The 15,503-nt window shown below is 39.7% G+C and overlaps 1 protein-coding gene across 2 annotated transcripts; it reads right to left on the reverse strand.

The window, feature by feature from the left end:
• Positions 1 to 4,598: 4,598 nt before the first annotated feature.
• Positions 4,599 to 13,587, reverse strand: mrpl3 (mitochondrial ribosomal protein L3). Of its 2 annotated transcripts, none has more exons than XM_061760481.1 (10): positions 13,366 to 13,587; positions 12,429 to 12,610; positions 12,250 to 12,341; positions 10,906 to 11,004; positions 9,346 to 9,445; positions 9,177 to 9,237; positions 8,227 to 8,338; positions 8,038 to 8,115; positions 7,860 to 7,937; positions 4,599 to 4,808 (listed from the first exon to the last, which is right to left on the reverse strand). In XM_061760481.1, the coding sequence occupies exons 1-10, from the start codon at positions 13,434 to 13,436 to the stop codon at positions 4,659 to 4,661; spliced, it is 1,023 nt and encodes a 340-aa protein (XP_061616465.1). In that variant the 5' UTR covers positions 13,437 to 13,587; the 3' UTR covers positions 4,599 to 4,658. The 2 variants fall into 2 exon arrangements, with proteins under 2 accessions (XP_061616465.1, XP_061616466.1); XM_061760482.1 differs by having other exon boundaries at positions 13,356 to 13,587.
• Positions 13,588 to 15,503: the final 1,916 nt, after the last annotated feature.

Consider the following 15,503-nt stretch of genomic DNA (forward strand, 5'->3'; position numbering starts at 1 on the left):
CACATTTTAGTCAAAAGTTTTAGTCTAGTTTTAGTTTAAATAACAAAAAGTAATTTGTTGTTTAATGAATGCATATCATCAAGTGTTTCAAGTTCAACATATAATTTTGACAAAATACTACCTGTTAAGAAAAGAGAATCAAACAAGCGTTTTGATAGCTTATTAACCACATGACTGGCATCCACCTTGTACTTAATGTGAATTTGACTCTAGGGGTGTCTATGCTCTATTTCTTTTTGGAATAAAAATGTAAAAAAAAATAATTGAGGAGAAGTTAAATAGCATCCTAAAAGAATTGAGTGCAACCCATCAACCCAAAAGCAGCTGTATAATAAATAGCATTCAGATTAGGTGTAATCAAGCAAAAATAATGTCCTCTCTTGCTGAAAGCACTGATTAATTCCACCCCTCACAAGAGCTCATGCAAACATGTTAAATCCTAGCTGACTGTTACAAGCCAGTGTGAAATTGCACGAACAATTTGCTAATTCTCTTGCAGCTCAACTGCGACTGCCTTGCAACTGGATGTCTGACTGAGGGAGTTAATGTGTTCAAGAGCCAGCTGTCCCTCAAATAACACACTCAATAATTCATATTACATACACACATACACAGGGAAGGAACTTCGTGTGTGTCAGCGCAACAGCAAGTCGCCACACAAGTGCTGACCAGTTTGATTCAGAGAATCGTTCCTTGCTTAGACATTAAATGTGTGTACGTGCGTGCTCATGACCAATGGTAATCAGACAGCTCGCTTGTCGAGCGAGCACAAGGCGAGCGTGTCACGCTGCGCTCAAATTCCAAAAGACCCTCGGTCTGGCGTCCAAGTAATTTCCCTCCAAAATGTTTGCATTGAGCCGAAAGGTACTTCACCAATTAAAAGGCATTCAGGGATGTGACACTTTGATGGACAACGGAACGAGTCGGAGGGGGCTAGTGGAAAGTATTACACAGGAATAGTGAGAGGCGTACTCCATTACAGACATATTTGATTATTATTATTATCATTGTCATTATTATTGTGTGAATGCTGAAGTGAATTCATGCATGTTATTTATTATTATTCTCCCCACTTATTTGTCCTTGTAAAACGTTTACATTTCTCAGCTGATTCAAACCCTTCCAACTTCAAAATGTTTAGCTCATTCATGAAAAATAGTTTTCACTCTCAGTATTCAGCATTTCCCATGACGACAGTCCCAAATCAATGTAGACGTTTTACACATTGACCTCATCCTTCTGTATTTCTATCCATCCATCCATCCATTTTCTGAGCCGCTTCTCCTCACTAGGGTCGCGGGCGTGCTGGAGCCTATCCCAGCTGTCATCGGGCAGGAGGCGGGGTACACCCTGAACTGGTTGCCAGCCAATCGCAGGGCACATACAAACCAACAACCATTCGCACTCACAGTCATGCCTACGGGCAATTTAGAGTCTCCAATTAATGCATGTTTTTGGGATGTGGGAGGAAAGCGGAGTGCCCGGAGAAAACCCACGCAGGCACGGGGAGAACATGCAAACTCCACACAGGCGGGGCCGGGGATTGAACCCCGGTCCTCAGAACTGTGAGGCTGACGCTCTAACCAGTCGTCCACCGTGCCGCTCTGTATTTCTAAAACAATTCAAATCATTCAGAATTTATGTACTATACTTCAACATTTTTTTAATTTTACAAGTACAGTGGTGCCTTGAGATACAAGTTTAATTTGTTTAGTAACTCAAATACTCGTAACTCAAGTCATTTTTCCCCGCTGAAATGAATGGAAAGGCTATTAATCCATTACAGCCTTCCCAACAAAAATGTGGTAATGTGTTTTTTAATAAAGAAAATAGCACTGTATAATATTGTACTTTATAAAACATAGTAATAACATAATTATATAGGATGTGAAACATTCAGCGGTTTGTGATTCAATTCTTTGCAATATAACACAGTCATGCAGGCACAAACAAAGAAGAGCTTCACAACAACTAACTGACTCAGCAAGCTGCAGTAATTTTAGTTATTTTTCACATAGGATAAAGAATACATGCCTGTTAGTATCATTATATTGTCTGTCTATATGTGTTAATGCACCCTTTGTGTTCGAATATCAGTTGCTTGAAGCGTTAGAACACCACCACATAGAATTTGTTAGCCTGTCTATGGAGTTTTGCATAGTTGGTTAGCATTACGCCTAGCGGACTTTCCTAAGGCAAAGCTACGTGGTTGGGTTGTTTTAAATACGCAACTTGTAATTCTCTTCGTTATATGTTTAGTTTGACAGGAAAGTGCAACCGGGAGTGTCATTAAATAGCGTCATTAAGAGTTCTCTATCTGCCAAAGGCCATAGGTCAGGTCACTCTCATCTCAAGGCACCACTGTACACAAGACTAGAAAACTCATCCAAGAATAGCAGTGAATTCAACTCATTACCTCGGGACACACTGTATAAAATCCCTTCCTAATCCAACATCCCCAAAAATGTATTCAAGTTCCCTGTTGTATTGTAGCAGCGCTCTATTTTCATACGCCTTGTCACTCTTTTGTAATGTTTTAGTCTGCTGTCTGCAGCCATGTCAACATTGCAAATGAGAATCTGTCCTTATGTACCTTACCAGGTTAAATAAATACGACACGTCAGACGTTTAGACAAAGCTTCAAATTTAATAACCTAAACGTTTGTGTAAACTTTTGCTTGGTACTGGCATAAACTGGAAATAAGCATTTTAACACATTGTTGTTCTTTTGTACAGAAGAAAAAAAAGTTTTGTAATAGTCGAGGGAAGAAGAAAACTAAAGGAATCAAAAAGTACTCTACACACAAAGTAGTAGTGGTTGTATGTTAATCCTTTATCCAAGCAAACTGTTCAGTCAGCTGTTTGTTGTGAATGAACTTTATTTTAATGCCAAGCCCTTTCAAGCACTTACTCCAAATTAAAGCTCCCCCCCCTCTTTTCGTCATTGGAAAATCAGCTGAATCAGTTGGCAAAAGACCTGAAAGACATAGCTCTTAATCAATGGATTAATCAATAAGAGGTTGGACTGGAGGATTTTGTTTCCCCTTGAATCTTTATTCGTCAAGACATTTTGGATAAATTTACGTTTTACAACTTTGGCAGAATTTGGGGGAGGGCATTTTCAGCTCTTTATGTAGACAAAAAGATGAGGTTGCCGTCACCTCTGTCTAAAGGGGCAAGGCTGGAGAGTTGATCACTTTTCACCCCCACTGTGATGCCCTAACAGGCACCCACAGCGCTCCCACCCTACCCAATGCCCAGCCCCACAAAAGCCTGATGATGTGCTGCACAAAACAGGACGTTCAAAAGAAATCATTACCATTTCAAAGTGGCACCTGCTGCCTTATGGATCCATAAGCTGGGGGATGGTATGTGGTTCACCCCCCCAAACGCCATCACGTTATGGTTTATATTTATCAATCTATCTTTTTTCTGTGAAATCAGGAACTCAGGTAAAGATAAAAAAACAGTCATCTGTCTTATTGTCAAACGAAACATATATCAAAAGAGAATTACACAAAAATATAGCTTCAGCTTTGGCTAACAAGTGCGTTAGCTTAACCCTTTTAAGGGATATGTATTTAAACACAAACGGTGGCGCAATACATGGAGATAGATAATATAATGCACACAGGCATATATTCTTTATCGTCTGCAAAGAACGACCAAAATTAGTGTGGCTTACTGACGAGTGACCATCTTTGTATATCCATGTCTGTATTATACAACACACCAGGAGCAACAATGTCCATTGAATTGAAGCAAAAAAAAAATGCTTCTTTAATTCAATTTAATTTTGCCATTAGAGTATATTTTTATGAAGTACAGCAGTGTTTCCTATTTTAAAGAAAAACATTCACCTTTTTTGTATTTTTCTTTTTTTTTTGGGAGGCCGGAACAGATTAATGGCATTCCCATTCATTCAGTCAAGTGTTTTGAGTTACAAGCATAGTAACGGAATGAGTTAAACTCTTATCTTAAGGCATCTCTGTACATCTATTTCAAAACTTAAAGGCCAGCCAACTACAGTTTGATACGTCTTCCTAACTTCTCCTTCTATGGTTGTTTTGAGATATACTTTAGTGATTAATAATATTGAATGGTGGCCATGAATAGAATACTGGCCTATGGGGCACAATTTGGAGACCATGGTTTTCATTTTAGGGTCCCCACAGTGCGAGGGAGGAAGTACTGGGGTCCCAGCAGGACATTTCCTCATTTAAATAGTGCTGAACACAAACACACATGCGCACTTAAGCACCTGCCGCTTCCTGCTGCAACATTAATGTCCTCGTTTATCCTCTTATGCACAAATGTCAAACCTTTGTCAGCCTCCACCCTTCCTCTGGCTCACCTTTGCCCTTCCTCTTTAGAACTGCTTTGTGCTGACTTTTATGGCTTAGACACAGTCATATCATTTTCCTCCTGTCTGGAGTCGCTTCACTCAGCTCTCCCTTCCCCCCGTTCATCTATGCTGGCTTCTTCACTGATATACTTTTCTCCACCATCACTGCTCCTCCCCCCCCTCTACGCTTGGGGATCCTATAGTGACATCACTTCTAGTTGCCATGGTTTCACGGGAAAGAAATTCAAGAGGGTTTAACAGTTACACTTTATTGGAAGTTCACAATAACATTAGATGGTATAAGAGTGTGCGGTCAGGTGAGCGACAATGATGCCTCTGTGTGAATGAACATGCCCTCGTCGTAGAGGTCTTCATCAAGGTCGCCTTCCTCCTCCGTGAAGAAGGTGGGGAAAGGAGGGCTGCGCAGTGTGGGCAACCTGTTCGGCAGATTGGTATCCCGCACCTGGAACACGTGACACATAAACACAGATTGTGATACGTATATTGAGAGCAAAACTTAAGAATACAGAACAAATTGTTTGAGTGTAATTTAAGAGGCACATGTGCATCAAAAGCACAAAAACTGACAATAGCTGGCATCTGACATACTGTATGCAACCTGAGTTTGTGTTACGCATGTGTCTGTTTCGCAACAAAATTAATTGCAGGAAGATGTTGTGCTAAGACCCTTTGCTCACTGATGCAAACAGGCGTATAACACCATTAAGCATCTTGTACACAATTTGCCTTATCTGTTTGTTTACCCGTTTTAATTTGTCATTTCGAGCTCCTGAAAGAGTGTGAATGCTGTTAATCTCACTCTTTTTTTAATTTTTTTTATTACTTCTGCAAAGGAGGCTGTGTAGGTTAATTTGTTTACCACTATCTGAGTTTTTGATAAACCCAGCTGGATTTTCTTTTAATAATGATAAGCAATTTCCCACAGATGTTACCAAATGGTAACCAGATGGTACCAAAATAAGTCATTAAAAAAAATTATAATAATACTAAATAATAAAAAAAATAAAAATAAAAAAAACTTACACTTTCAATTAATCTCATCTAGTGTATATTGGGGCATTTAAACAGTAATTTTAAATCAATTGTAATCTGGATCTGATCCAGACTGCACCTTTGGCAGTCATTTGAATTTAAAATGGAACATTTATAAAGGACCTCAGTGATGCCAATTTACCACTTTGTGTTGCAACATTCTGGGCAGAGATGAGATCTACTGGAAGACATTCAGCGGAATAGAAGAAGAGCAAGAAGAAGGAGAGGCAGAGAAGGTCCCAACTCTAAGTAAGCTCCAGTAATATTCGTCATTCCCCACAGAGCAGAGAGACTATAGAGTAAGACTGTGACTCTGTGAGTATTGTCGTATGCTCTGTTTGTATGTGTTGCTGCGCCATGTGTGTTAAGGGAGCAGTTGTTTGAAGGTTTATAATTACAGCAAAATTTATGCAAAAATTTTTTCGAGCCCATCTACGTGGGTTCGCATCATATGTTAGCGTTAAGCTATGTTATTACAGTCCCCTACAAAAGTATTGGAATGACAAGGTCAATGCCTTTGTTTTTGTTGTATACTGAAGACATTTGGGTTTCAAATCAAAACATGACTATCAGACAGAATTTCAGAATTCCAGCTTTTATTGCATGGTATATACATCTAGATGTATTAAACAACTCAGGACAGAGCACATTTTGTTTGAAGCCACCCACTTTTCAAGTCAGCAAATGTATTAGAACAGACATTATTCAATGAACCTAAAGTGAATAAAATGTAGTATTTGGTTGCATAATCCTTACTTGCAATAACTGCATCGACGCTGTGACTCATTGACTTCACCAGACTGTTGCATTCTTCATTTGAGATGCTTTCCTAGGCCTTTATTGCAGTCTCTTGCTGTTTTTGTTTGTTTCTGGGGGTTTCTCCCTCCAGTCTCCTCTTCAGGAAGTAAAATGCATGCTCTATTGGGTTAAGGTCCGGTGATTGACTTGGCCAGTCTAAGACCTTACGCTTTCCCCCCCTGATGAAGTCCTTTATTGTGTTGGCAGTGTGATTTGGGTCATTGTCTTATTGCATGATGAAGCTTATCCTGATTCGTTTGGATGCATTTTTCTGTAAATTGCCAGACAAAATGGTTTTGTAGACTTCAGAACTCATTCTGCTGCTAACATCATGAGTTACATCATCAAGAAAGACTTGTGGGCCCGTTCCAGAAGCAGCCACGCAAGCCCAAACCATGACATTACCTCCACCATGCTTCACACATGAGCTTGTGTATTTTGGATCTTAAGCAGAGCCTTTCTTTCTCCATATTTTGGCCTTTCCATCACTTTGGTAGAGGTAACAACTGTTTGATGTCTGTTGCTCAGTACACCAATGGTTCCTTTCTTTTTCAGGACATTCCAAATTGTTGTATTGGCTATGCCCAATGTTTGTGCAACAGCTCTGATCGATTTTCCCTCTTCTCTCAACTTCAAAATGGTTTGCTTTTCTCCCATAGACAGCTTTGTGGTCTTCATGTTTGCTTAACAGCAATTGCAAACCCAAAGCCAAAAACAAGCACTATTAAATGTTTAAGCAATTAATCCAAAAGGCAACACCTGAACAACGAGAAACACCCATCAGTCACATTTTGCAATACTTTTGCTCACTTGAAAAGCAAGCAAAAGGTGCACTGTCCTGAGTTGTTTATCACATCTAGATGTAACTACCATGACAGAAAAGCTGGAATTCTGAACTTTTGTCTCATATTCATCTTTTGATCTGAAAGCCAAATGTCTTCAGTATACAACAAAAACCAAGGAATTGACCTTACTGTTCCAATACTTTTGGAGGGGACTGTATGTGGTTTAGTTGAACACTGTGGTGTTGAAAAACACAATGTTTATTTGTCATTTGTTTTTTTGGGTTAGTTTTACAGTAAACTTATTTAGTGAACTGTGTAAATGTGAGTCTTTCCATTTCTTCAACAGGATGGTGTACAAGTCTCCAATTCCATGCCTGAGACATGAGGGCCCAACAGAATAACCAAAGATACAATAATAAACGTTATTAAAACGCACGTGTACCTTTTTGGATAATTTAATCTGAAGTGAGTCCAGGTGGAGGTGGGTGCATACACGTGTACGCTTTAGAAGGCTGAGTGAGGTGAAAAGCTAAGTGCATTTGTATTCATTATTGCTCGTCTGCAAAACAAATAATAGGCTGTGCACGCACAAGTGTGATGAGAACAGCCTGTCGGGTATGGAGATGGATTGTGTGTATACCACTAAGATCATTAAGGTGCGCCCCCCGCCCACACACACACACACTTTTAGACACACGCACACTGCTGATATAGCACAGTGTCAATGAGGATGGATCACAGTGCCTCACAGGTGAGATGCTCCTTTCTAGATGCAAGGTCACCCATCTCTTTCTCCCCCAGCAGTAATACAGGGGTCGACCTCTGCTTTCAAAGTTCACTTTAAAGACGTGCGTGTGTGTGTATGTGATTATTTTTACCTTAAGTAAGCAGTTCCTGTGGCCAGGGACAGAGCCGTTAACATACAGCACATTGTGCTTGGTATTGACTCTCCATATCTGGAAGAGCGTGTCACAGGGAGGGCGGACAGATGAGAAAATTATTGGGCACTAGGTCAAAGCTGCTTTTACTTTTATTTGTGTGAGAGTGTGTGTTCACCTTCAGTCCATAAGCTGTGACATAGATGTTTCCCATTCTTCCCGGCATCTTCTTCCCTTTAAAAACTTTGGCTGGATCCTGAGAGCGGATCCATGCCACACATGCTCATATTAACCGATTATTGGAGCCCAACTGTTCATTTTAAGGATGGGGTGCGTTTGTTTGTTTTTGTGTGTGCGTGTGTCTTACTCCTCCAGGTCCGGAAGCCCCAGGTCGGCGATGTGTTTTGGTTTGTCCGTGGCTGGCTGGCTGACCTTTGAAACCCCAACGCTTCATCACGCCCTGAAAGCCTTTACCAATACTATATATACATACACACACACGTAAACACACACAATACATCATTACATATAACTGTGAAGTACTGGAATGCCACTCATCAACGCTCAACTATTCAATTAATTGTTGATTTGGAAAAAAATATATAGGAAGTGAATGTTCTGAACTCCGTTTTCCATGCCAGTTTAAAAAAAAAAGTTTGTTTGGATGTTGCTCAACAGCGCCTCTGCCACACTGCATGGCCGTTGTGCCGCTCTTTCTGGTGTACCCACATTGGCCACAGTATAAGACAGACAGCCGGACATCTCGACTCCTCTCAGCTCTTCAGTATTGCACCAATATTAGTTGTTCTTTGCAGAGGATAAACATATGACTGAGTACTGTTATATTTTTCATCTACATGTATTGCTGCACTCTCTGTGTTGAATATGTGGCTTAATAGGTTATAGCACCATAATATAAATGCTATTTAGCGTTAGGATTGCGCTAGCGGACTGAAAGGCTAAACTATGTGATTGTTTTAAATACACAACATGTAATACTCTTTGTTGTATGTTTAGTTTGACCTTAAATTTCAACTGGTAGTGGCAGTAAACAGCTTGAAGCCTCTCTTTTGAGGAACTGTTCACTGTTTGCCAAAGTGCTGCTTACTGTGAAGTCACTCGTACCTCAAGGCACCAGTGTATTAGCTTATAATCAAGGTTGTCAAACTTTTTTTTTTTTCTTTTTTAGTTTGCATATAACGGAGGTCGGCCCTTGGAATCCCAATGTGATACGTCTTGACTTCCTCGCAGTCATTCTTGCAGAATAGGATGCAAGAAGCCAAGGAAGAAAGTTTACTAGGGAACAGCAGAACTTACGATTTGGCCGTGACGTCCACATATTGGCCTGGGCGGAAATGTGCAGCATACAAAGGAGTGCCTGGCCACACACACAATACACAAGGATAATTATTCAAATGCTCTTTGGAAAGTCACTGTTGCAATTAAAATGGAAATCTAATGAGAAATTGCCTCCATGTGTGCATACCAGGTTTAATGACAGCGTTGTCTGAGACTTTAAAAGTGGCGAGTTTCTGTTTTGGAGGCACTCCTGCATTCATGAACATCTCCATTCGCTTTTCAGATCTCTGTCAGTCAGGTGGATGGAAAAGCACACAAAAAGGGAATGTAAAACTGTGGGGGGAGAGCGGGGGAATGAAGCAATGAAGAAGAACCAGCAGTAAGCCACGGTCAGATGCTGGCATTTTAAATCTGACAGCGGGCCCGTTAGGCCCGCGCGGGAGCCAAGTGTATGCACGCACACACATGCAGACACACTTGGCAACGTGTCTGACATTTTCTTGCGCTCGACTCAACCCCTCCAGTCACTCCAAAACGCTCTCTCCCCTTCTGTTGCCTGAGAATCAGCCTGCCAACTGCGTTTCACTCCGACAAACCCGGCCTCAGACTTAAGTGTGAAAAGAATTCAAAACCAGTTGACAAGAAGACGCCAAACAATAAGACATCCATGAAGAAACGACAGAGCATTGACTACGTCTTTAAACATCTTAACGTTTCCTCAGAGGGGAAAGGAAGCAGCGAAGCCAATAAATTGCTGTCACTTCAGCGCTTGGTGTTGCTCTGATAATTGGATCTGAGTCACCTTCAAGTTTATTAGGATCGTCAAAGTCAGCATCCAGATGAATGGCGGGTGTCATCGTTGGTGGGACAAAACAGCTGTAAAACTATTGGGCTTCATTTATTTTTAGACAGCTGGGATGAAGCACATGCACGCACGCACGCACACACACACACACACGGAAGGACTCACTCACTCATTCACTCCTGCAGACATATGGACAGACAGACCGACAGACACACACACACATACTGAAGGACTCACTCACTCATTCACTCCTGCAGACAAATAGACAGACGGACAGACAGACAGACAGACACACAGATACACACAGATACATACATACATACATACATACATGCACACACACTCTTACGCACAGACAGAAACAGACACACACAAATTCACCCACATGCACAGTGAGGGGCTGACTATAATTTCCTGAGTGTGGTAGCACCGTCATAAAAAATACAGGGGAAGTCCCAATAGGAGCTCTATTCTAAAGTCTAGTTAGATTTCCATAACGCACTGATATGATTTTGTCACGATCATGATATGTGGCCGGAACTATAATAAGGAACAATGTGCTGGCTGAGTGCGTTACGGCCGAGCAGTGTTATTATTACGGCGTTAAATCAAGAGCTGAGAAGACATTCATGCTGTGTAGATTACAGGATGTAATAAGTTAGCATTGACTTTTAATGAGCCGTTCTATGCTAGATTTGGCATGGCGAGATGAGATGATCTTGCAATGTGTCATCAGTTTTAAATCAATGTCATTCAATTTGTAAAGGTAAAAAGAGTATAATGAAATAATAGAATAGCACACTCAAATACACACACAGCTCACACTAATGTAATGTTATTAATCAGGGCTACCTAATGTTGTTTCAGTCCTGAAGATGTGGTAAAACATCTTGACAGAGCCTTCGTATTGCATTTTTACTACAATAAACAAAGGTTTCTTACGTGGAATGGCGATACGTTTTTTCCTCCTACAATAAGAGCAGCGGTGTGTCCGTCAAATTCTTCTTTAGACAAGTGCTGTATCACATGGCAGTCCTGAACCTGAATAAGGAAAAGGAATGGGATATTTATTTCAATCAAAATAAGACATTAGGGAACATTTTCTTTTACTTAGAAAAACAATGATCAACATTTTTGCCTATTTTCTGACACGTTAAAGACCAAATCCGTAACTAAAGCAAAAGTATTTGAAATAATGTCCTGTTTTTGAATGTAGGGATGGAAATTTAAAAAAAGTTTTTTTTTAATCTGATGTATCAATTAATCGAAAAAAAAACCAATTAATGATTATTAAAAGAGCGGCATGGTGGGCGACTGGTTAGAGCGTCTGCCTCACAGTTCTGAGGACCGGGGTTCAATCCCTGGCCCCGCCTGTGTGGAGTTTGCATGTTATTCCCGTGCCTGCATGGGTTTTCTCCGGGCACTCCGGTTTCCTCCCACATCCCAAAAACATGCATGGTAGGTTAATTGACAACTCTAAATTGACCGTAGGTGTGAATGTGAGTTCGAATGGTTGTTTGTTTGTATGTGCCCTGCGATTGGCTGGCAACCGGTTCAGGGTGTACCCCGCCTCCTGGATGGATGGATTATTAAAAGAATCATTAGTTGCAGCCCTATAGGTAAGACTTCAGGACAAGAAATGTCATTGGCTAACATTATGAATTATAATAGCATCCTGCCAAACCCAAAGCCAACCAAGCTACCAACAGTAGCCTATTATGGTAAACATTATTTACTGTATATACTTGGTTGCTAAAATGTTGTCTTCTCCATTGCTTTTTGTCAATAGAAAATACAAAGACATGCATACACAACTGTCTAAATTGATTCATTGTATTTATTCATGTTATTTATTAATTGTATTTTTATTCTATTCAGAACATTCTTTCATTGTATTCTAAAGCCTGACCGCAAACCAAGATTGCAAATTAGCTGAACCTAGACATCATATATGCCTCACATTTTCCCATTTTAAAGGCAATGTTGATGTTGTAGGCATCATCCCTATTAAATTAACATTAATTGAATGCTAATTTAATCTCATGAAAATAAAAAGTAACACACACTAAGCAGGCAATTTTTGTTTTACCATCATCACGATTCTTGGGGTATTTTGGCAAAAGTATGTTAAGACACCTGAAAACTGTTTTAACATTGTGGAAAGAAATGCATGTCTCCTTTACACATAATTACCTTTAACAGCTAATGTGGATGTAATTATCATCTTTGTTGAAGAAAACCCCCAAGTAAATAAAGCATAACAACCAAATATGATTCAGTTTATACCTGCAACATAGTGACGGTATGTCTTTCTCCAGTTTTTGTCCACAGAGGAGCCATCCCCAACTTCACAGCTACCAGCCCAACTCTTCGACTGCCTAAAAAGAATCCACATTAAAAAAGAAAAAACAGCAAGAACCAGTCACATGATGGGAAACAAGATGGTTTCTTATCAAGACACTGACCTTCTATCCACTCATGTCGCTGCCATGGTTCGTCTTTTAGCGGGTTGAGCTTGTCCGCGGTCTGTTGTCTGTATTCCTCGGCTGCTTCTCTCCTTAAGTATTGTTGGTTCTCTTCTGTGAGGTGCTCATCAAACCATGTTGTCGTCCTCATGGTCCGGACACAAGTTACAGACTGAATGGAACTGGAACAGGTGGCATAGTCAGTCAGTTGCAGATGGTTCAAAACATGTTAGAATCAAAACTCCGAATTCACTGCTGTTCTTTACTGCTACAAATTACAGCCTCATTCAAATCCTGTACTGGTCGCTAGCCAATTGCAGGAAATCCAAACAAAAGTAAAGGACATATCATCATATTGCCCAAGTGTGCCTAATAAATTGGTTAGTGAGTGCATATCAATACACTGCACAGCTCAGGACGTTTCCACTGGTTAAGAAATTATTGTTTTTATATATACATTTTTCTTTCTAGTGTAGTATTTTTAGAACCATGTATGCTTAACATTTTAAATTGCATATTTATCTTATACAAACAATTGATATAATTGATAACTATCTCTCTCTGAGGATAACTGAAATAATAACATCACAAGGGTCCTTATTTCCTCATTGAGCAAAGTCATTGCAGTGATCATGATGATAACGAAGCATGCCATCATTACACAATAACTTATGTATTTAGTCTTGTTAATAACTGATCAACATCAAATACATTTGGAAGCAATTCAAGAAGTCACCAGGCTTACGTTTGCCAGCTAACTTTAAAAATACCAAGACAGTGTCACTTACTATTTTAGAATATATTTTAAGAGTCAAACTGGGGCAGATGGGCACTAAATTAAATGGAACATGCTTTTGACAAAACACAACAACATAATAATAATAATACAAATAAATGTAGTCAACTTATAGATGGTAACACAATTACCATTATTCACCTTTCAGTTGCTGCTCGCAGAGAAATCAGACGAGTTCCCTGCTGAAGAAGTCGACGACCCCACGCCGCCATTTCGTTATGTTCCTTGCTAGATAAACATATATTTTTTTAAAAACAAAACTTTCAGGATTTAACATTGACATGCGTTCACGTCTCCAATGATGCTCTGTTCCAAATGTCACCCAGCTTATTTCCGGTGTCTGAGAAGAACATTCCCCTGTGCACGGGCTCCCACACAAAGGTTCCGCCCAACACTTGAAATTAGTCTTCATGTAAATTAGTTAATAAAATGAAGTTAAAGTCACTAAAGTTATCCTGTCGTGTTTTATATTATCTTAAAAGCTTTTGTGTCGTTCGTATACCCCATTCTTACAATTGTTCAGGTACAGCTTGTATAAATCAGGAATAAACTGTCAAACTATTATTTTTATTAGTCTTATATTTTATTGTACCACTTTTTACAAAAGTGTTTCTGTTTCATGCTTCAGTTATAATCTGTTTAGTTAGTTAGTTAGTTAGTTAGTTAGTTGTGCCATGGGAAATTAATAAATTTCACTTAATTTGTCTGGAAATTCAGCGACGAATAGTAACAGGCAGATTAATTAAATGTTCTTCCGTTAAATGACAGAAGGTACAATAAACTAGTGTTCCACCTGTTGCTATTCATACGACAGAATAAGTTATGGCTTCCTGCGTGTACAGCAGCTTTGGCTCAAAAACGTTTGGGAAACTGAGTTAGTCAGTTGGTTTCATACTAAGTTATTTGTGATGACTCGTCTTTTTTCTACTTTTGCTATCATACATGTGGGGTATAATTTAAAAAAATAATAACTGTTACTCTCATTCATTTCTGCCCTGTTGCCTGCTGCCAGATCAGCATTGCAAATGAGTATCTTTTCTCAATCGCTGACCTGGATGAATAAAGGTTTTGAAACAAACAGGATTCGGCGTGGAAGCCGAGTCGTTAGCAGATCTGCCTCATGATTTTCAGGTTTGGGGATCGAATTAGGGGCTCCAGTCTTCCTGTGTGGAATTTGCATGTTATACTTGTGCTTGTGCGGGTTTTCTCTTCCCACCCAAAAACATACACTACATGTTAGGTTCATAAAGGACTCTAAATTGTCCACAGGTGTGAATGAGAGTGTAAATGATTGTTTGTGATTGGCTAGCGGCCCATCCAGGGTGGACCCCGCCTTGATGCCAAAGTCAGCTGAGACTTAAACTCACCCACGACCCCAATGTGGACACGAGAAAACGAATGAATGGATGTAACAGGCATTCAACATTTAATATTTGAACTGTTACATAACTCAATTACACTTCATATGAAATACTTCTTTTAGTGTGTGTGCTTCTTTGTTCATATTGCAAGCGCAATGCGATTTAGACCCCAAACATCGCTGACACAGTAGCCTGTTGTTTTGTAGGCCAGCTTAAGCAGTCAGATGACCTCGTTTGCAGTTCTGTGTCATGATTGTCACAACACACATATCTATCTTCTCGGGTAGCTCCTAAAATTTGATAATTGACTTTATACATTAACATCCCAAGGTCATTTACAGTGTATCCTGTATTGTGAAAATGTCAGTTAAGAAAAATGTGTTCAGTTTACTGAGAGTATTGACTGACCCAGTTGCAGTTTGGTCTGTTTCCAATAAAGGACAGTGAAAAGACAGATGATTCCATCCATTTTTATACCACTTATCCTGTTCAGGGTGACGGGCACAGCTGGAGCCTATCGCAGATGACTTCATGCAAAAAGCAACTACACCCTGGAATGCTCACCAGTGAATTACAGGGCACACGTGAGACAATCAGGCCGTTAGTGATTTGATCAGATCAGATGATTCTCTAACACCTAAAACCACTCTTAAAGTGCTTTTGTTCAGAACATATTTAAACCATTCCTTCATTTTAATATCTTGTGCAGAGAGCAAACATTACAGTACTGTACTGTATATACACATTGCTGATGCACTCATGTACAGTAGATGGGCAATTCCACCGTATCGGTGCCCTTTGCACACCCAGGAAATAAAATGTATAAATAAACAATGAAATTCACTGTAAAATACATTTATTTTATAAAGAAAAGTCTTCTTCGCATTTATCTCATTTCATATTCAGTAAATACAATTT

This window comes from Phyllopteryx taeniolatus, chromosome 21 (genome assembly GCF_024500385.1).
Source record: "Phyllopteryx taeniolatus isolate TA_2022b chromosome 21, UOR_Ptae_1.2, whole genome shotgun sequence".
Taxonomy (NCBI): domain Eukaryota; kingdom Metazoa; phylum Chordata; class Actinopteri; order Syngnathiformes; family Syngnathidae; genus Phyllopteryx; species Phyllopteryx taeniolatus.